Source organism: Bos javanicus, chromosome 25 (assembly GCF_032452875.1).
Source record: "Bos javanicus breed banteng chromosome 25, ARS-OSU_banteng_1.0, whole genome shotgun sequence".
In the NCBI taxonomy this organism is placed as follows: Eukaryota; Metazoa; Chordata; class Mammalia; order Artiodactyla; family Bovidae; genus Bos; species Bos javanicus.
In genome coordinates, this window is record NC_083892.1 from 28,665,637 (window position 1) to 28,687,348 (window position 21,712).

Consider the following 21,712-nt stretch of genomic DNA (forward strand, 5'->3'; position numbering starts at 1 on the left):
TTCACATGATAAACAGTCACTTAATAGTTCTCAATGAGTAAAATAACTATTTAAATGTATATATAAGGACCCATCTCTAAGCTTTAGTTCAGGACCACGTCTGTCTTTGCTGATGAACTGATATGTTTCCCTTCCTTCCATAGCCAAACAGAGAACCTTAAAAGCCTGGATTTCCCCAGGTGGCTTGGGGTGAAATTTAGTCTTTAATTGCAGCGGCTGTTTTTAGCTTACTTGGGATAATGTTCTTCCCTTTCTCTATTTATCTCTACGGATGGCTCAATTGCACGTGTTTCCTTTTGCACTAGACTTTGAGCGAAAGTTTCGGGTGAATGAACTGAATATGTATCTAATTTTGTAGACTGCTTTTTCCAGAAGCAAATTATGTTGGTCTATCGAGTGGGACTCAGTTGCGACCAGTTTTCTCTGCAGAATACTCAGCATTTATTCTGCAGCTGAATGTGGCTTGGACACATGTGTTTGAGTATAACCTTGTTACGGCAGCTGTAAAAATGCGTGTGGTGGGGCCAGAGCTTCAGACGACCAAGTAGAAGGTGATCATGGGAAGAGGTTTACAAAATGCTGAGACACTGGAGTCATGAGCGGTGGCGTGGGAAGAAATGCTTTCCATGCCTTACTGACCTCAGTGGGGCCTCCTTCCAGGTGGCAAAATTAGAGATCAGTGTGGGTGCTTTCCTATGTTTATGAAGGATTTAAACGATGGTTAAAACAACAGATTGACTGGGTTCTGGGGCCAGTGCTGAGAGGGATGCTGAAACCACACAGGAAATGTTAGCCAGTATGGATATATCACTCCCAGGACCATGAGACTCAGTCTAGGCTGAAATGACCACGGTGGCACATGGTGCCCCAAATCAGGGCTAGCCATAGGAAAGGGAGAGTGGCCCTACTTTGTGCGTCTGATTCTCATCTTTAAACCTGTTTGGTCTGGAATTTAACTTTGAGAAAAGAGGTGATGGTAATTGAAGTTGTCTTCCGAAGAAAGATTCTTTAAAAATTTTTTTTGTTATTTTTATTATTTTTAAATTTTATTTTATTTATTTGGTTGCACTGGGTCTTCATTGTGGCACGCAGGATCTTTTGTTGTGGCATGTGGGATCTAGTTCCCTGACCAGGGATGGAACCCAGACCCCCTGCATTGGGAGCTCGGTGTCTTAGCCACTGGACCACCAGGGAAGTCACCCAAAGAAAGATTCTTGCCCGTTTACGTATAAGGATAGATTTGGCTGGGAGGGGAAAAGTCTGACATATAATTAGCTGGAGATGTGCCCCTTCCAATTGTCAAAGGCTTGCATATCTGTGATTCCCTCCTGTCACTTGCGATCGGCCCATGGATGGAGGGATGTTAGCCGTGAAAAGAGTTAAGGGTGCATTGGAGGCTGGTGGCTGGCTCCAGCCTCAGCCATGTGTCTGTTTTACTTTTCAGGGCCCTGAACATTTGTGAGAATCGTCCCAGGTGTTATGATGAGAGAAAAGTACCTTTGATAGAAATAGAGAAATCAGGAAGTGTGGCCTATTTTTTTTGAAGATAATTAATTCATTTTTCGACATCTTAAGTTTGAAATGAGGGTTTGACATCCGGGTGGAAATGTCTGGTGGAGAGCTAAGGTTGCTTAGTTGAAAGAGAGCTTAGGAGGCTTGTGTTCTAGAATGGATTCTTCCACTCACCGGCTTCCTGCTCTTGGTCAAGCCCTGTAGCTCTTAGGAGTCTCATGGGTTGATCTCTAAGTCAGTAGCTCTCAGTCCATCCAGGAGTATGCTGGAGTGGACTCTAGTCAGGAGGGAGAGAGAGGAAGGGGCATCCTGCCGGCCTGTCACTCAGGCCTGTAGTGTCACAGGGAAAAGAAGACAGTACCCTGCCCCCACAGCATCCATCACCAGGGACAGTTGATTGTCATGAGTGTGACTTGAGGGACACAAGGTTTGGGAGCCCGGAAGCCCTGAACAGTCATCCCCACAGACTGGCCTTCTGTTGGCTGTCTCTTTCTGTAATTTACACCTGGTTGCTCAGCAGTGCCTTAAGGGGCTGTTAGGACCACTCTGGCTTAACACACAGATGCAAATTTTAATGCCCAGAGGGACTCTACAAGGGACTCACTTGGAGAATGATTGGTGTGTGGGAGACAACACAGGGGCCATTTCTCTCCCACAGAACCCCTGGCAAGGGAGGCCTCAATCTCTGCTTGCATGCCCCCAGTCGTGGGAAGATTACCCCTTCCTGTGCCCCTGTTCACCTTTCTGGAGCTCTGTTAAAAGGCTGTCCTCTACCTGCACCCGGGAATTGACTCCTGCTCTTTCCTGCCTGTTCCCTAATTCCACCCAGAGGCTTCTCTATCCTCTTACCCCCTTTGCAGATGGGGAAGCAGAACCAGATATGCCCCATGACTCACTCACTATAACAGAACTTGCTCTTTCGGCTATGGGGAAACCCAACTTTCTCTCTCTCTCTTCTTTTTTTCATATTCTTATCCATTATGGTTTATTACAGGATATTGAACGTAATTCCCTGTGTTACACAGTAGGACTTTTTATGTATTCTAAATGTAGTAGCTTGCATCTACCACCCCAAACTCCCAGGAAAACTCTTCCCTGCTTCCCCTACCCCTTGGCAACCACAGTCTGTTCTTGTGTCTGCGAGTCTGTTTTGTAAATAAGTTCATCTGTGTCGTATTTTAGATCCACATATGTGATATCGTTTGCTGTTTGTCTTTCTCTGTCTTCACTTACTTTGGTAATCGCTAGGTCCATCCATGTTGTTGCAAATAGCATTATTCCACTCTTTTTAATGGCTGAGTAGTATTCCATTGTGTGTGTGTATGTCTCTCACATCTTTACCCGTTCATTTGTTGATGGCTATTTAGGTTGTCTCCGTGTCTCAGCTGTTGTGAATAGCACCACTGTAAACGGGCGTGCGTGTATCTTCTTGAATTAGAGTTTTGTTTGCGTATGTGCCCAGGAGTGGGATTGCTGGATCATCTGGCAACTCTGTTTTTAGTTGTATGAGGAACCTCCATGCTGTGAGAGACCAACTTTCTAACTGTATCTCTCGTCCCTCCCTTTCACCTTAGTCTGGAGCCTCTGGCCCCCTTGCACTGGTGGGAACTTCACACCCCCAGGGGTAGCGCTCTGGGCCGAGGATCCCGGAGGGTTTGTTAGTCTGGTCTAAGGGGATGCTTTCATTTCCTGTGGGAGTCCTGGAAGCTGCTTCGTTCTGAGACACCTTGAGATGCTGCCCACCTTTCCAGCAGGTCAGGTGTGATTGACATCTCAGAGGGCTGTGCTCATGAGCCACTCGTGCTAATAGGCGCAGGGCCGCTTCTCAGAGGTGCAGGCTGTTGCCTGTGTTCGCTCAGAGCCTGGCACGTCCGACCTGCTTTGAGTGCAGGATAAGTGCAATACCTGCTTTACTTGGGGAAAATGAAACACTTGGATTTCTATACAGTCATAGCTAAGACATCTGGTCCCTGGATAAACTCACATTTCTAGGGTGTTCAATCCTTTCTTATGAGGACAGAGAAAGTGTTTATCAGGCCAGAGAAAGGAGCAAGTGCATCCTTGTTTGCATGGAGAGACAGCTGGTTGATGCCAGGGTATCCCACAGTCTGCCAGAACCCCATGGCTTAAGTTCATTATTAAATGGGGAAAATGAAGTAAGATGTACAGTGAAGGAAAGGATAGAATTTGGAGGCATTTGGGAATCGTTCTGGCTAGGGGGACCCTGGTACTCTCTGACTTTCCCTCTATCAATGTTATTGTTATTAAAAAAAAATACCCCTGGCCGTCCAAACACCGGGATGGTCCTTCAGGAGGGAAAAGAGGAATGGATGATGATGTCTTTCTCTCCCCCTCTACCTCCTGTCTCTCGTGAGCAGGGAGAAGATGCCTTTTCACCATGTGACCGCTGGCCTGTTGTACAAGGGGAATTACCTCAACCGATCTCTCTCTGCTGGCAGCGACAGCGAGCAGCTGGCTAACATCTCCGTGGAGGAGTTGGACGGTAAGGAGCCCGCCCAGCCTGGGAGGTTAGCCACCCAAGGGAGCCATCTGGGGCTGTCATTCATCTAAGACCCTGGCCATCAGTTGTGGCCAGGTCTAACCATGATGCGGCAGGAACAAGTTCAGAGATCACTTTTGCCCAGACGACTTCTTTGTGTGAGATGGACCTGGTGCCCTGAAAAATCTATGGTGAATGTTTTGGTTCCTTTGGATACCAACTTGGGAGACAGCCTTCAGCTCCCCACATGTTATTTTCCAGTTGATGGAATCTTGATCACCGATAGTGTGGCTCTATTTCCCTCTTGTCCACGATGGGGCCCAGCTGTTGGGGAGATTGTAGCCCTGTTAATGGCCGTCTGTTGACTTGAGGCCTTTGAATGGTGCTTTGAATCTTGTCCAGATCAGAATCATTTGAAATCTGTGTCCAGGTGGAAATAGCCAGCAATTATTTTGATTGCCTCTGTAACAGTGTAACCCTGCCTTAGGGTTGGGAACGAACCAGAGAACATGGTGACTGAATTCATCCTGGGACAGTGCCCCCTCTGTAGCCTGGTGAAATCAACTCCTTAATTAAAAAATTAAAATGAGGAAGACAGAGTTTTTTTTTAGGATAGAGAATTAGGTTGATTCAGCCAGATGTTTGCCTAGGTACTACATCTGCTGAGGCCAAGCCAGATCGGTTTCCCGTCTTGTTTTGGAATGCTGTGTTCCTGGTAACACACTGTTTTAAAACAAGAAGTTGAAATTTACTTTCTAAAATAGGGAAGTTAAAATTACCTCACATGGCCCGTATCTTTGCTTTTAAGTGTAATAGTCTGAACCAGTGCGCTTTCTCTTGGCACATTTCTTCCAAGGGAAAGGTGGGGAGTTTCAGTTCTGGGCCAGGGAAGCCGAACTTGCTTCACAGTGATCAGCAGGAAATGCAACAAGCAAGGACAGGGACATGGGATAGCTTTCTTGCTCTCGCCCATGTTGTTTGCTTACTTCTCGACAGTCATACCACGTTTTATTACACTTTGCCTTATTGCATTTCTCAGATACTGCAGTTTTTTGTTGTTTTTTTTTTAAACAAATCTAAGGTTTGTGGCAATACTACATTGTAAGATGCTGGTTAACATTTTTTATTGCTAAAATGGTTTTTAATTAAGGTACGTACACTGTTTGGACATAATGCTATTGCACACTTAATAAACTACACAATGTAGTGTAAACACAACTTTTTAAAAAAGGATATTTTATTTTATTTATTTGGCCGCTCCGTGTGGCCTATGAGATCTGAGTTCCCCAGCCAGAGATTGAACCCATGCCTCCTGCAGTGGAAGCTTGGAGTCTTAACCACTGGACCACCAGAGAAGTCCATAAACATAACTTTTACACTGGGAAACTAAATGATTCAGTGATTCCCTTCATCATGATATTAATATAAGCTTTATTGCAATGGCCTGGAACTGAACTCATGGTATCTCCCAGGCCTCCCTGTAGAGGCTTGCTTATTTCCATGATGAAGCAGTGAAGCTCAGGGCCCAGTGGGCTGGGTTTAGGGGAGAGGCCGGAGGGGGTCAGAGGAAGGGGGAGTGATGTGGCCAGAGCCAGGCTCCTCAGGCCCAGCAGCTGCTCGCTATGGTCCAGACAGACTGAGGGCCAGAGAGGAAAGCTGTGCCTGCATATCTCCTTGCCTTTAGTTGGCTAGAGGATATTCAGACAAGGACTTGGAAGCAAAAAATAGAGCCCTGACTGCCTCCAAAAGGAGCCCATCCTGATGGCCACAAAGAAGACTGAGGCTGAGCTGTGGGTGTTTGGCAGGTGAGGTGAGGCCCCGTCTTCCTTGTGTCCCGAGCAGGGGTCTGCTCCAGTGGGGAGCTGGGCAGTGGTGCATTGATTCGGGGGGTGGGGTGCTGGTGTTTGTTTGAGTAGGTTCCCCCCGTTCAGTCACCAGTTTGCAGGAGGGACCAAGAGCCTCCTGTGTATTTAGCCCCATGGAGAAGAAGCCATGAGAACTGGGCCAAAAGTCTATGTGTTTCAAGCAACTCTCTCTCTCTCTTTTTAAAGTATAGTTGATTTAAAATGTTGTATTAGTTTCAGGTATACAGTAAAGTGATTCAGTTATACATACGTATGTATCTATTTTTAAATATTCTTTTCCTTTTATTATGAAATATCAAATATAGTTTGATATTTAAGTTTCCTTTTAAGTTATTACAAAACATCAAATATAGTTCCTTGTGCTATAGAGTAGGTCCTTGTTGTCTATCTGTTTTATATATTGTTGTTTAGTCTCTCAACTTGTGTCTGACTCTTTTGTGACCCATGGACTGTAGTCCGCTGGGCTCCCCTGCCTATGGGATTTCCCAGGCGAGAATACTGGAGTGGGTTGCCATTTGTAGTGTGTATGTGTGTTAATCTCAAACTCTTAATTTGCCCCTCCCCTACCTTTCCTGTTTGGTAACCAGTTTTTTTTTTATGTCTGGGTCTGTCTCTGTTTTATATATAAGTTCATTTGTATCATGGTTTTATTTCACATGTAGGTGATATCAAATGATACTTGTCTTTGGCTTACTTCGCTTAGCATCCATGTTGCTTCAAATGGCATTATGTCATTCTTTTTTATGACTAATATATTCCATTGTATATGTACCACATCTTCTTTATCCATTCATCTGCTGGTGTTCATTAGGTGATTTCCATGTCTTGGCTATTGTAAATAATGCTGCAGTGAACACTTGAGTGCCACATATCTTTTTGAATTATAGTTTTCTCTGGATATATGTCGAAGGGGTGGGGATCAGGGGTCCCTAGTTGAGTAAAGCTGGACTTTATGGTGTGATGTTGGCTGGGGAAAATACTGTATTTGTTCTTTAGGAGGGTAATCCATACTCTGAGCCTGGAGAAAGGCCATTTATTTTCTGATGGAAGATTCCTTCTGCTTATTTATTTATTTTTGCCAAGGTGAACCCTGAGTTATGACTGCTCACGCTTTGTTACAAGCATCTTGGGGCTGTGGCAGGGCTGTGAAGATGTGTTCTGCCTGTAGAGCAGGTGTTCTACGTTGGCTTGCATCAGTTCAGAGGACTGCAGGTTGGTTTTTAGGGAAACTGCCGTTTCTGAGACAATGTCTGTTTGCTGTTCTCTTGGGACTGCCTTGTGTCAGGTGAGCCCTAACATCCTGCTGTTTGGGGGTCCACTCATTTATCCCTGCAGGACACAGGGTGTTGCACAGGGAGTTGATGTGTTGGCCACTGGTGGATACTGAAGCATCCTCTGTGGTCGAGCCATGTTGGGCACAGATGTTAGTTGGGTACCATCCCCACCCTGCCATAGCTATAGCCTCGGGCTTATGGATCACCAAGGGCAGGTTCCCTCACCTGGTCAGTGACTGTCACTGGGGATGGAGTGTCCCTTTCCTTCAGTGTAAGGAGCAAAGGCACCCAGTCCATGAGAGGTTACCCTCTGAGAACAGGGCTACTTGCCATGCAGGCTACCTCCCTCTGCCATTCACTCTGAGAAGTTTCTATTTCTTCTCTATAAACAAAGTTCAGGAGGGAATAATGCAAAGCTGCATCAAGTTGGTCAGACTGGAGTTGGAAATCACCCAACAAACTCAGCAGTGACGATTTGGTTGAGATCTTAATGTTCATTCATTCATTCATTCGTGTTCATTCATATATTCATTCCTAATTACTCATTCATTACAGGAATGTTTACCCAAATGTTTTCTGGGTGGAAAGAAAGTGAAAGTGAAAGTGAAGTCACTCAGTCGTGTCCGACTCTTTGCAACCCCATGGACTGTAGCCTACCAGGCTCCTCCATCCATGGGATTCTCCAGGCAAAAGTACTGGAGTGGGTTGCCATTTCCTTCTCCAGAGGATCTTCCAGACCCAGGGATCGAACCCAGGTCTCCCGCATTCCAAGCAGACGCTTTAACCTCTGAGCCCAAAGAAGTATAATATTTGTTGTCTGGTCCAAGGAGTTTACAATCTACCCAGGGAGTTTATGTACATACAGAATTTATTAGTAGATCTTGTGTTTTTAGAATGTGTCATGTGGAATTTTATTAGACACATGAATTATAATATTTTAAAAGCAGTTTTCTCAGTGCTATTTATTGAATAATCTTGTGAGGCTGTCTTAAACTAAACTTGCTTCTTTCTGAAGTTTACTTATTTTCATGAACTATGGTGTTCCATTGTATATAAATATATCTCAGTTTCTGTATCTGTTCCATTCAGGATGTATTTTGGGGTTGTTTTCAGTTTGGCGTTGTTAGGATGTAGTTTAGCCTCCCCTTCTGTTGCAGCTGTGATGTTGCAAATGCTTTCCTCATGGTTCTCCGTGACCATTGTGAAATGTCCGAGTGTGGGTGTTTCACGTTATTCTTGCCAGTCACAGTGTCAGCTTCTTGGATTAATGTCTTGGGTCTTCCTTCTAGCCTAGGTTAGTTTGCTCTCACATCTTGAATGGTTGTTATTTCTGGTTTTTTGTTTTTTTTTTTTCTTTTCTTTTCTTCAGGAGTGCCTCCCATTCGAATGCTAGATCTTCATTTGATATTTTCCACAAAACGGGTCTCTTCTCACATCATTTTTCTCTTTTTTTGCACTTCTCTGTTCATTCTTGAGTCTGTCTACCACTTCATGGATTTAGTTGTTTGGTGTCATTTAAAACAATTTTTACTATTGCCTTTAGAACTTATTTTCATTATGGTTGAAAGTTTCAGTTTCATTGTAGCTTGATTTTATTTCAGTAGCTATCCTTTAACATTTTGGTCAAAGTGTGATACAGAAAAGTTTGAGAGTACAGTTCGATTATTATCAAATATGAACACTCATGCAACAACCCCCCAGGTTAAGGAATAAGGTGTTACCAGCACCCTGAAGTACCTTTGAAGTTTTTCCTATTATCTCTTCCTCAGTCACCTATCATTGTTTGTTTTCATGTTTTACCTTCATCTCAAGGGGGTCACATTATATTTATGGTTTTCTGTTTAGCCTTATACTTGTGAGACTCAACCATGTTTTTGAGGGTAGATGAAGTTCATTCATTTTCATCAATATATGGTGTTTCTTGAGAGGTAAATACCTAAGTTTATTTATCTATCCTATTCTCTTTTTTTATCCATTCTATCTTGGCAGGTATTCAGTTTGTTTCCAATTTGTAGCTCTTAGGCTGTAGTCGTTGAGTTGCTGCTGTAGTCTTAGGCTGTGCTCTTCTCATGGCAACTTCTTTGTCTTTTACTGGAGTCATATTTTTTTATTCTCTCCCAACCCTTTGTCTTATTGAGAACAACTTGTACATAGTTTATCCAAGTCTCTTCTGTTTCTTGTCATAAATTATATAGAGAGATCTTTTTATAATAAAAATCTGTTTTTCTCCAAGTCTCCCAGCTGATGCTACCTTTGTTTTCCATTAGAAGATGGTTTTATATGTTCCCTTTTGCTTTTTCTGTTCTGTTCTGTGACTCAGCAATGGAAGTTTCTTGTAGACCCAGGATCTGTCAGCAAACAAGATTTATAAAGAGCCTTTAGCCTTCTTCATTCTATCTTCACTTTATTCCAGACCTGGGGTAACGCCCCCCCTTTCAGCCCCAACTGGAGAGTCCAGTTTCTAGAAGACATTCCTCTAGTCCATGGCTGCTGATCAGAAGTGGGTTCTTGATGGCCCCTCCTATTAAGTTGGCTCTCTTATGCCACAGAATTCTATTAGTTCCTTTATTCTTCCCTGCTTTTGGTCTCTTTCCTGTTCCCAAGCTTGTATTCAACATTCTGGTACATTTGGGTTCTCATCACTCTCGCACAAATAATGGGGATGAGACACACTCACCCATGGCTCCTGTACCATTAGAGAGTTGTGTTCCCCAAAGGAGCTTAGAAAAGAGGTGCTGTTACATAGATAACCAACAAGGACCTACTGTATAGCATGGGGAGCTCTTCAGTATTCTATAATAACCTAAATGGGAGAAGAATTTGAAAAGGAATAGATACATATGTATGCATCATGGAATCACTTTGCTGTCCACCTGAAATTAACAGCATTGTTAATCAACTGTGCTACAATATAAAATAAAAATTAAAAATAAGAAAGATGCTGCTGAGGTGGGTTTGGGTTGAGGAGTAGATCTCTGTGGAGAACACATGCTGTGAAATAGAGATCGATTGCTTGATTTGCTGGTCGGTGTAGCCTCTGGGTTCCTAGCAGGGCGGATAATGGTGATGAGCCATGTCTTCTGTATGTGCCTCTGTGGTGGGTGGAAATTATGTTACACTAGTTTAGTTAGTGTGGCAACTAGTGAAAATGTCTCCTCAGCCTCTGACATATGTGTACATCTCACAATAAATGTTTCTGGGGATGTGCATACATTATCCTACCTTTTTGGAGAGTATTTTAATTTGAATTTTAGAGCGATGTATCAATCCAACTTTGTAACCATAAGTACCGCTTTAGTAGTTGGCTACCTCCATTTGGACTCTTCTAGACCCACTGCATCAGCACAGCCCAGTTTCCTCAATAGCCTCCTGTTTGCCTGATGCAGTAGACACTCAATGTTTATCCGGCATCTGGCAACGTTGCTCACACCCTGGGTTTTGGTTTGTCACTGGCTTGGCATCCTTGCCGCTAGCTGGCTCTCCTCCTCCCTCTTTTCTACTTCTTTGTCATTTCCCTCATCTTCTGCCCACTCCTGATGCACTGTTGTCTCCTAGGATTGGTTTTGTTGTCATCCCTAGGAGCAACTGTGTACCAATCACCTCAAGATAGCTATATTCGATCCATGCCTCCCTCCTGAGTTTTAGATCTGCTACTTATAGCCCTATATGCTGCTGCTGCTGCTGCTGCAAGTCGCTTCAGTCGTGTTCGACTCTGTGCGACCCCAGAGATGGCAGCCCACCAGACTCCCCCATCCCTGGGATTCTCCAGGCAAGGACACTGGAGCGGGTTGCCATTTCCTTCTCCAATGCATGAAAGTGAAAAGTGAAAGTGAAGTCGCTCAGTCGTGTCCGACTCTTAGCGACCCCATGAACTGCAGCCCACCAGGCTCCTCTGTCCATGGGATTTTCCAGGCAAGAGTACTGGTGTGGGGTGCCATTGCCTTCTCTGATAGCCCTATATACAGTTCCTTAAATTCCAATGTCCAAAGATGAACAGATTTTCTTTTTTTCTCTTAAATTGCCCCTCCTCTGGACTTTTTCCCAGAAAATTATATCCTATTATACCCAGTAAGGCATGATGGTAAATTGGGGATCATCCTGGACCCCCACCCCCGCTTTTGTCTTACTCTACACATGGCATTGGCAAAGCCTTGCAGATCGTCTTTCTTCTTCTCCAGCCATGTTGCTGTTTTCTTGGGCCAGGTCCCCCACCTCCTAGACAATTGCAGTCACCAAGAGGTGATCTTGTGCCTCATCCAGGATGAGGCCCTATATCAGTTCAGTTCCATTTCACTGGAAGAGAGCATCTCAAATACAAACTTGATTAAGTTATCACATTTTCCTTCTTGTCCTACAATAACACACACAAAGATATATACATAAAACAATAATGTCTTTAATATTTCTTTAATCATTTATAAAAAATTTTTAATCTATAGGTATTCTGGTAAGTACAGTGAATAGCTGTGTACCCTTTGTCAACTGCTAATATTGCAGCATTTGCTTTCTTTCTATTTCCATTTCTCTCAACACACACACACACAGTTTTTTCAACTCTAGAATTTTAATTTGATTCTTTTTTATAGTTACCATTTATTTATTACCATTTTATTTATTTATTATCTGTTTACTCATTTAAACAATATTTTCTTTAATTCTTTGGACATATTTCTTACATTTGTAATAGCTCTTTAAAGTCTTTAGTGCTAAATCCATCATCTAGGCTCTAGGCCATGTGAGGGTTGATTTCTATTGTCTTTTTTTAGATTATGATCAAGTTTTCTTGTTTCTTTGTATGCCTGTTAATATTTGACTGTATGCTGAACTTTGTAAGTGCTATGTTGTAACAACTGTGTTCTGTTAGCTTTCTTTGAAGAGGGCTGATTTTTTGGTTCTAATAGGTAGTTCAATTACTAACCGACCTCCTTAAACTTCTGTTGGTTTGATTTTTTTGTTTTTATGTTAGGGTAGATCTCTGGAAATCCCATGGTGGCTGGCTCCCAAGCCTGTCTAACTTGATGGGGACTCAGCTTCCAAACTCTTGTCTTCCTTGTGGATCTTGTCAGGGCTTGGTTTTAGGTTTTGTGCAGGTGGATCTTATGTAGACCTTCAGAATGTTTTACTCTTAAGTTGTGGTCTTTCTGGTGTCTGGATGCCTGGGGTATTAATAAGATTTTTCAGATATCCCCTACAGATGCTTAAATTTTCATAGCTGTCTTCCATTTTCAATCTCATAGTGGCTGCTCCCTGGTAAGTCTGGTTTAATCTCAGCTTGCACTGGGCTGCCCAGCCTTCAGCCAGTCACTCATAGGGAACCCACACACAAGCTTCTGAGGCCCCCTCTCTGCCGAGTTTTCTTCTGTCTGTGGCCTGACCCTATAAATTCCAGCCCCTTCTGCTACCCCAACATAAGACTATGGTTGGGAAATTGTCCCCAGGCAATGAGCCAGGGAGGACATGGGGCTCACCATATGAATTTCCTCTCACCCTGCAATTGCAGTCTTGTGCTGCCTGTTGTTTATGACCTGAAAACAGTTGCTTTATATATTTTGTTTAGGTTTATGCTTGTACACCATGGAAGGGTTGTTCTCATATGGTTACTTTGTCACAGTAAAAGCTTATTATCAGTAGTTTTTTTTTTTTTTAACCTGAACCAGTTAAAAGTAATTTTCAACCATTCTAGCATTTTACCCTTTAATGTTTCACTTCTGCTGATAATTCTGAAATGGCTCTCTGCAGCCTCCAGCTGTTAGCTACAGCGCATCGCTGTGACAAAGTGTATGAAGCCCTGTGTGGCCTGGACCCTTCCTTTTTGTCTGCTTCATTCCCACCTTGCCTTCCAGATGGCTTCCTGCTGCCTCACCATCTCTCTTGCTTCTCTGCCTTTATTTTAGTTGCTTCTTTCAAGAATGTTCTGTGCACCTGGGAAACACCTAATCATCTTGTAACTTTCAACATTGTCCATTGTTATCCTCACCCTATCATTACAACTGGAGTTTACTGAGTGCTTACTATGTGCCAGGAACTGTTCAACATGCAGGTGATGATTTAATCCATTTAACCCTTTCAGTAATTCTATGATACAGGTGCTATTATGAACCTCATTCTTGCAGAGGTGGAAAAGGGATATGTTCACTAATAACCTTCTCCAAGGTCGCATAACTTGCACGTGTTGAAACTGGGATGCAGACTGCCACCTGGCTTCAGAGCTCATGCTTTTCAAGTTCTATGCTCCGAATCCTCCTGCCTGCTAAGTAAGACCCTTTGTGCCTTCCCCGCACCCTCATGTCACTATCATATATATCACTGCCACCGCTGTGACACCTGGGTGAGAACTTGGCTGATTAATCAGACTTTCAGTGGGTGGAGAGATATTTTTAAAGCTCTGTGTGAGCCCAGTGTATTTCTCATGAAGAGCAGAAGTGCACTGCAGCCCAGGAAAAGGCTGGTGGTGGGCTTGAGTGCACGTTGGAAGGAGTCTGCCTTCTGTGCTGTGAGCTCTGAAGAGCCCCTTTCCACCCTCATTTGTCTGGTCCATCATATATTTTCTTGTAAAGAAGACTCCTCCCACCCCCTTTTTTTTCCTCCTCTACTTTTGATGGTTGATTTAGAAATCCCAAAGGCACACCCTACTTGCCTTTTTTGAGATCCTTCCCTCTCCAGGCCTTTCAAGTGGGGTTTTAAGAAGGCAGAAACATTACTGTCACAAGAAGAGAAGCTCTCAACTCTTATCTGAGAAGGCTGATGGCTCAGAGTTCTCTCTCCAGAGGAGGCGATAAAACCTACACAATGAGCCACATCATCCAACAGGAGTGGGAGTGCCAGATAGACAGCTGTGCTTCTGAGCTGGGAATTAGCCTTACAGCCTGGGCCTTTTATCTACCTGGCTACTTTCTCCTGGAGGCTTGACTTGCCTTGGAGCCTTGAGAGGGTAAGTCATTTGTGGAGAGTTGTGGAGCTTTGTTAGCAGTGCCAAGGAGGGATTTCTCTGATGCTAGCTGCTTCTGAGGGCCCACTCCTTAAAGGGACATTTGCCTAAGTCTTCTTGGAGTTCCTTGCACCTGGTTCTGAAAGTGCTTTTTGATAGCTGTGGCCAAGAAGAAAACCTGAGTACTATCCCTGCCACTTTCATTTTCTTCATTGGTAATTTATATGCTGCATGCTTCCCAAAGTGATAGAGACATCATATGATAAAAGAAGAAACATAAACTGCAAAGGCTGTCGGAATAGAAATAGGAAATAAAAATTCACATACCAAGAGGAAGAAAAAAACATGACGGCCCCTAAAACTAATACATTTACTGTGAGCATTAAATTTAGCTCCAAACTTCCAATTGATTGGGGCAAAAAGGTAACATACCTAATTCCAATCACAGCCTTCAAGGATCCTATTGGAAGAATCATCTTCTCATCTATATTTTAAATAAGAGCTCCTTGAAAGTGAAAGTGATAGCCACTCAGTTGTGTCCGACTCTTTAGAACCCCATGGACTATATAGTCCATGGAATTCTCCAGGCCAGAATACCGGAGTGGGTAGCCTTTCCCTTCTCCAGGGGATCTTCCCAACCCAGGGATCAAACCCAGGTCTCCCACATTGCAGGCAGATTCTTTACCACTTGAGCCACCAGGGAAGTCCATAATAAAAATACCCAACATACAAGAACTTTGTATTGTTATGTCAAAGGTGTTGGTAGGTTTCAACTTTTTCTCAGCCTCTAATTTCTGAAGGTTTTTTGAAACCTGTTTTCCCTAGTAATGGTGGCTTTTGATGATGGTGATTCTCAGTGAAGGACTAGGTGCTAATTTTAGACTCCAGATGCAGAGAGAGGAGGGCAGATTGTAGTTTAAAAAGTCTTTCCACCAGATGATACCAAGTACCCGTGTTGGGACATGTTTCTCTGGTTTCCCTCTCCCCCTGCTTGAGATAGTAGGCAGAGGTGATATCTTGGTATGAAAGTTCAAGGACCTGCATTGTGAAGCATGACCTTTGACTTGGGATATTTGTGGAACAAGATCTAATAATTCATCTCTATCATAAAATACCCTTGATATTCTTCCATGGAAGCTTCTACTTTCAACAGAAATGCATCCTAATAGATCTGCTAAGGTAATTAAGCTCCACGGTGCTTCCCCAGATAACTGAATAAGTTAACCTGTTGAGTAGAATTATTCAGCATTATCCATCTGGATACTGAAGAAAGTTTGCCAAAACTCATCATTCTGATGTTGGCTTCATTGATACTGAGCTGTTTCTCTTGGTGGTAATTGGCCAACAGCAGGTTCAGCTGTTTCCTGGGATGTGATATTAGCAATATGTTCTAGCAGGAATGACTTACTGGTTTTTCCTCCTCACAGCAGTATCCAGAGCATCTCATCCAAACACATCTACAAAACATTTAAAAGCAGGTCATGAACTAGGACACAGCCATTTGAAATACAGATTTTGTCTATCAAGGTGGTCTTTCTACTTTCTCTAATTCTCAAGTCGGAAGAGCACTGAATTTGCATTGAGACCTATATTGTGGTGGTGGTGGTTTAGTCACTAAGTCAAGTCTGACTTTTGTGACCCCCTGGACTGTAGCCCACCACGCTTCTTTGTCCATGGGATTCTCCAGGCAAGAATACTGGAGTGGGTTGCCACTTGCCTTTCCACGTGATCTTCCCAATCCAGGGATTGAACCTGCATCTCCTGCATTGCAAGCAAATAAATTCTTTACCGCTGAGCCACTGGGAAGACCTTTATTGTTGTGTGCCAAAGTACTCCTAAAGTTGCTGGTTTAGAACAGCAAACATTTTTATCTCACAGTTTCTGTGGATCAGAAATTCAGGAGTGGCACAGATGGCTGGTCTAGCCCCATGTCTTTCAAAAGGTTGTAGTCAAGACACCTGATGGGACTGCAGTCATCTGAAGGTTTGGCTGTGACTGGGAAATCCATCCAAACCCACTTCCAAGGCTGTTGACTGGAGGTCTCAGGACCTTCCATGAGGGCCTCCCCATAGGACTGCTTGAGTGACTTCATGACAAGGGATCTGACTTTTTCTAAAATGAATGATCCTTTTATGATCTTGTCTCAGATGTCACATATTTTCACTTCTGCCCCATATATTTGCTAAAAGTGAGTCACTAAATAGAGCCCCCACTTAAGGTAAGTGGAATTAAGCTTTATTTTTGAAGAGATGATTATCAAAGCATAAGCAGGTATATTTTAAAACCACCAAAACACATACACATTAGCTTGGAGATGGTTTCTAGCTATTGAATTGAAAGCTAATGAAATGTTATAGAGTGTTCTAAAGTCATACTTAGCAATTTCTTTATGCAGTGAGGAAGAGAGGACCAAAAATCTTTGCTACAAAAATAGAATTAAAGCCTACCTGACAGAGTAGGGTCTCAGCGGTCCCACAGATGTGGACTGTCTGAATTTTACTACTTAGCAGCTACAATAGAGTGGGTTAGCTCTTCCCCAATATCATTTGTTCTTCAGTAGAAGAAATTTTTGCTGGACAAATGTGTGCTCAAATACAGACTACATTTCTCAGTCTCCTTAAGAACTGGGTATGGCCATATTAGTAAGTTCTGGCCAATGACACCTAAGCTGAAGTGACATCGGGCAACTTTGCTGCACTTTGCCCTTTCTATATCCTTTCCTCCCTCTTATTATTGCCGTGGGAATGTCATCACTTGGCACCATGAAGACAAAGGTGGCAGAGTGGTGAGCTGGAATGATGCTGGGTGCCTGAGGATAGTGGAACAGAGAGAAATTGGCTTCTGATTTGTTTTTCTCACTCACAGCCAAACCTACACCCACCAAATCAGCAACCATATGACCACAGACAATTAATCCAACCTGTAAACCTATTTTCCCATTTTAAAATTAGTGTCTTACACATAATGATACTTTGAAGAATCTTCTGCTTACTATTTTTAAGGAGGAAGTATTGTTGAATAAGATTAGAGATAATGGATCTACAGTTTCAAAGCATGGGAGTTTGTCCTTTTCCTAACATATATAGACTGTATTTCAAGTTCATTTGTTGAAATGTGAAAGGAAGAGGTTTAGCAGGGCAGAAAGAGTGGAACCAACAGGGAAGGCTGGATGGCAGAGACCCAAAATGCCTCCAGGAGAACATTAACTTTTGCTGGGTGTGTTTCATTATGACGTTGGGGCCCAAATACACCATGTTCATCCCTGTGAGCAAATGTACTGAATGTTTAGACAAACAGTGAGTTCTCAGAAATATTTGTTTTTAAAAATTTAGATTGCTCTCTCTCTCTTTCTTTTTTGGTGGCACCATGGGGCATGTGGGATCCATTTTTGCTTTAGTTCCCAAAGCAGCAATCAAACCCATGCCCCTTGCAGTGGAATTGCAGAGTCTTGACCACTAGACCATTGGGGAAGTTCCCCAGAAATACTTGCTAAATAAAAGAATGCCATAAAATTTGTCCCAAAGTGAGCTAGTTGCTCCTGACTAATCATTCTATGAAATTAAAAGATGCTTACTCCTTGGAAGGAGAATTATGATCAACCTAGACAGCATATTAAAAAGCAGAGACATTACTTTGCCAACAAAGGTCCGTCTAGTCAAGGATATGGTTTTTTCAGCAGCAACAGCAGTAGTCATATATGGATGTGAGAGCTGGACTATAAAGAAAGCTGAGCACTGAAGAATTGATGCTTTTGAACTGTGGTGTTGGAGAAGACTCTTGAGAGTCCCTTGGACTGCAAGGAGATCCAACCAGTCCATCCTAAAGGAAATCAATCCTCAATATTCATTGGAAGGACTGATGTTGAAGCTGAAACTCCAATACTTTGGCCACCTGATGCGAAGAGCTGACTCATTTGAAAATACGCTGATGCTGGGAAAGATTGAAGGTGGGAGGAGAAGGGGATGACAGAGGATGAGATGGATGGATGGCATCACCGACTCAATAGACATGATTTGAGTAAACTCCAGGATTTGGTGATGGACAGGGAGGCCTGGCGTGCTGCAGTCCATGGGATCACAAGAAGTCGGACACAACTGAGTGGCTGAACTGAACTGATCCATTCTATAGTGAGAGTAGAATTGGGATGATATATCTGGTGGTGAAATATGGTTGATTATACATGGCATTTAGAGTCAATGATCTACTTCAATGCTCCATGAGTTTTGGTTTTCTCGCCTGTATGTGTCAGTTGCTCAGTTGTGTCTGACTCTTTGTGACCCCATGGACTATAGCCTGCCAGACTCCTCCATCCAAGGGATTCTCCAGGCAAGAATACTGGAGTGGGTTGCCATTTCCTGCTCCAGGGGATCTTCCTGACCCAGGGATTGAACCTGGGTCTCCCTCATTGCAGGCAGACTCTTTCCTGTCTGAGGCACCAGGTAAGATGTTCTCGCCTGTACAGTGTGGATAACAGTATGTAGTTTAAAGGGATATTATGAGATAATATATGCAGAGTGAGTTACTATTGTATTTAGTATGTAGTAAGTACCTAATAAATAGTAACAGTAATAGTATCAATTCCCTGGTGGCTCAGATGGTAAAGCGTCTGCCCACAATGCGGGAGACCTGGGGTCGATTCCTGGGTTGGGAAGATCCCCTGGAGAAGGAAATGGCAATGCACTCCAGTACTCTTGCCTAGAAAATTCCATGGATGGAGGAGCCTGGTGGGCTACAGTCCATGGGGTCATGAAGAGTCGGACACGACTGAGTGACTTCGCGACTCAATAGTATCAATAATAGTAATTATTGCTATTATTGTTGTTATGATAATAATGATGGTGATGGTCACTACAAGAATGACAAGACACATCCAGACAAGATTATTACTTCCACCTTGGGGCAGATTGGCTCCTTGGAGGAGAGAGTAAAACACTAACCAGTGTCCTACGCAGTTGTCCTGTCAAGACAGGCTTGCTTCAGGAGGTGAATGCCCCTAATTGGAAAGACCTTTCAGTGTGGAAGAATCTGGACACCCGATCACAATTCTCAGTGTTTAAGCCCATAAAGATGCCTTTCCTACTCCTCTGGCTTTAACCTCAGCACTTTACCTTTCAAAGACCCTGTCCTCCCTGGAATGAAGGTTAAGAGTTTGAGCTAGTGACACCAGCTTTCAAACCTTAGGTTGTCCTGAGAAATAGAATTAGATGTGGGAAAATTTTGTGAGTGGCTGACAATTCAGGCCTTCCAAATCCTCATTGTTGCTTCCAAGGATCAGGAATGAACATGCTCATAAATTTCCATTTTAAAAATATCTCACAAGACTTATTCCTTGGGTTGGAGGGGAGATGGTAATGGGAGACAGGAAGGCTGAAGTCACGGCCACATAACCAGAACCCATTCCCTCTTGGGAGGGGACATTGCCAGCTCTTTGCATTCAACACGTTGAAAAGAAGTCTTCCATTCCTTCCTCTCTGTTGCAGTAGTGATGGTTTCTGGAAATGGAGGAGTCTAGGCATCGGTTTTGCTGGGTGTAATTTTCTATCCGTTTCCTATTGAGTTTCCTTTCCTGGCTTTTTCTCACTCTCCTAAGTTTCCCCTAACCTCATCTGGTTAAAATTCAAGGCTATTTTTGTTTTAATGTTTCTCCCAGACTAGAAACGTCAACTTCAGTATTAATGGTTTGTTTGTAACACTAAAGTTTTATAGTGATAGTGAAAAAAAGTGTAGTTTTTTTTTTTTTTTTTTTTCCTCCCTGTAAAGCTGCTAAAACGAATGGCCCCAGGACCTAAGTCATGCTGGCTTGAGGAATGTGCTACCATTTTCATGCTCAGGCATAGGGCTGGTTCTTAGGCTGGTGCCAGTTGGCTTTGCTGGTTATTACTCTGCTGGTATCCAGTAAAATGAGCCTCAGGATACATAGCTCACCTCAACCATCTGGGCGGCAATCTAATGTCTCTGTCTCGAAGCATTATAGGAAGGATGGGTTCTGCAGTTCTTGGTCTGATGCCCCTAAGCATCTTGTAGGATTTACAGAGCTTAGTCTCTCTGCCATCTGGTGCTCAGGTGGGGAGCGCTGGGGAAAGGGGGTCACGGGACACACCTGAGAGGTCAGTGTTTCCTGCCCCTCCCTGGTGCTTCTTCCCAGACCTCCAAGTGCAGTTTTTTAGTTGCACCTACTGAGGCTGCAAAAACTTCTGAGTTTTGATTGATCCTAATTTGATGCTACTTTCTTTAAGACCCCTTCCAAGGTGCCATCGATTTCTGGGAAACAAGTCTTCAGCTGCTTGCTAGATTTTCTTGCTGTATTTGGGGGACCCTGAATATGCACGTGAAGAAATGTGCTGTTTCAGATTTTGAAGCCTCAGTGATTGAGGTTAATCCACCTGGAGGACAGGTTAGGATGAACAATGAAATTACCAAAAGCCAGGCTGAAGAATGTTCTAAGTCAGGGTTTTTAAAGCTGGGGTCTGTGTCTCTCCTATGCCGCTGCTGCTGCTGAGTCTCTTCAGTCGTGTCCGACTCTCCTATAGCTTCTGACTATTTTGTGTGTTTATACGTAGTGCTTTTTTCCTGGAGAGAAGCTCTATATCTTTTGTCATATTCTTTTTTTGTTTAATAAGGTATTTTTTTCGTTTTATTTTTGGCTGTCCTGAGTCTTCGTTGCCGCTCATGGGCTTTCTCTAGATGCAGCAATCAGTGGCTACTCTAGTCGCAGTATGCGGGCTTCTTGCAGTGGCTTCTCTTGTGGCGGAGCACAGGCTCCAGAGCTCGAGGGCTGCGGTAGTTGTGGTACATGGGCTTAGTTGCCACGCGGATCTTAGTGCCCTGACCAGGGATTGAACCTGTATCCCCTGCATTGCAAGGCGGTTTCTTAATGACTGGACCACCAGGGAAGTCCCTTGTCATTTTCTTAAAGGGATTCAACAAAGGGTAACACAAGTTGCTTATCTACACCTCTTGAACTGGACGTTTTATACCCATTACTCCATAAAGGTTTTGTTTTGCTTTCCTTTGGGAGACTGGACAAGGTGCATCCATGCATGCTGGGGAGGTTCTTTATGAAGACTGCACTTGTGATGTGGAGAAAGGGTATGAGGGGAGTGGGTCTAGAGGCTGGAGCATCACCAGCCTCTCATAGTCGGGGAGAAGTGGTGAGGGGTTAAGCTTAGCAAATGACAGCGAGCCAGAGAGAAGTGGGCTTGGGATATTAAAAATACAGACACTTGGCAGTGTTTGGGCTTCCCAGGTGGCACTCGTTGTAAAGAACCCGACTGCCAGTCCAGGAGACATAAGATATGTGGGTTTGATCCCTGGGTCGGGGAGATCCCCTGGAAAAGGGATGGAAACCCACTGCAGTAAATCTTGCCTGGAGAGTCCCATGGACAGAGGAGGCTGGTAGGCTACAGTCCAAAGGGGTGCAAAAAGTTGGACACGACTGAAGGACTTAGCACACACTCACGGCAGTGTTTATTTTATCCAGTTTAATGTTTGCAATACCCCTTGCAGACATCATTGTCCTCATTATACAGATGAGGGAGATTGGTGTGAAAGTGATGAAATTACTTGCCCAAGGTCACACAAATAATAGTTAATGGACTAGGATTTGTTTGTTTTTTTTTTTCTTTTCTATTTT

At 43.5% G+C, this 21,712-nt stretch overlaps 1 protein-coding gene across 5 annotated transcripts in view; it reads left to right on the forward strand.

The window, feature by feature from the left end:
• The window catches only part of CALN1 (calneuron 1), a 536,579-nt gene that overhangs the window by 162,709 nt on the left and 352,158 nt on the right, over positions 1 to 21,712 (forward strand). For 3 of the 5 annotated variants that reach the window (XM_061401838.1, XM_061401834.1, XM_061401835.1), the window contains exon 4: positions 3,895 to 4,015. In XM_061401838.1, coding sequence (XP_061257822.1) covers positions 3,895 to 4,015 — 121 coding nt within the window. Of the gene's footprint in view, positions 1 to 3,890; positions 4,016 to 21,712 lie in introns of all 5 variants that reach the window. The other 2 variants (XM_061401836.1, XM_061401837.1) reach the window with 1 other exon arrangement.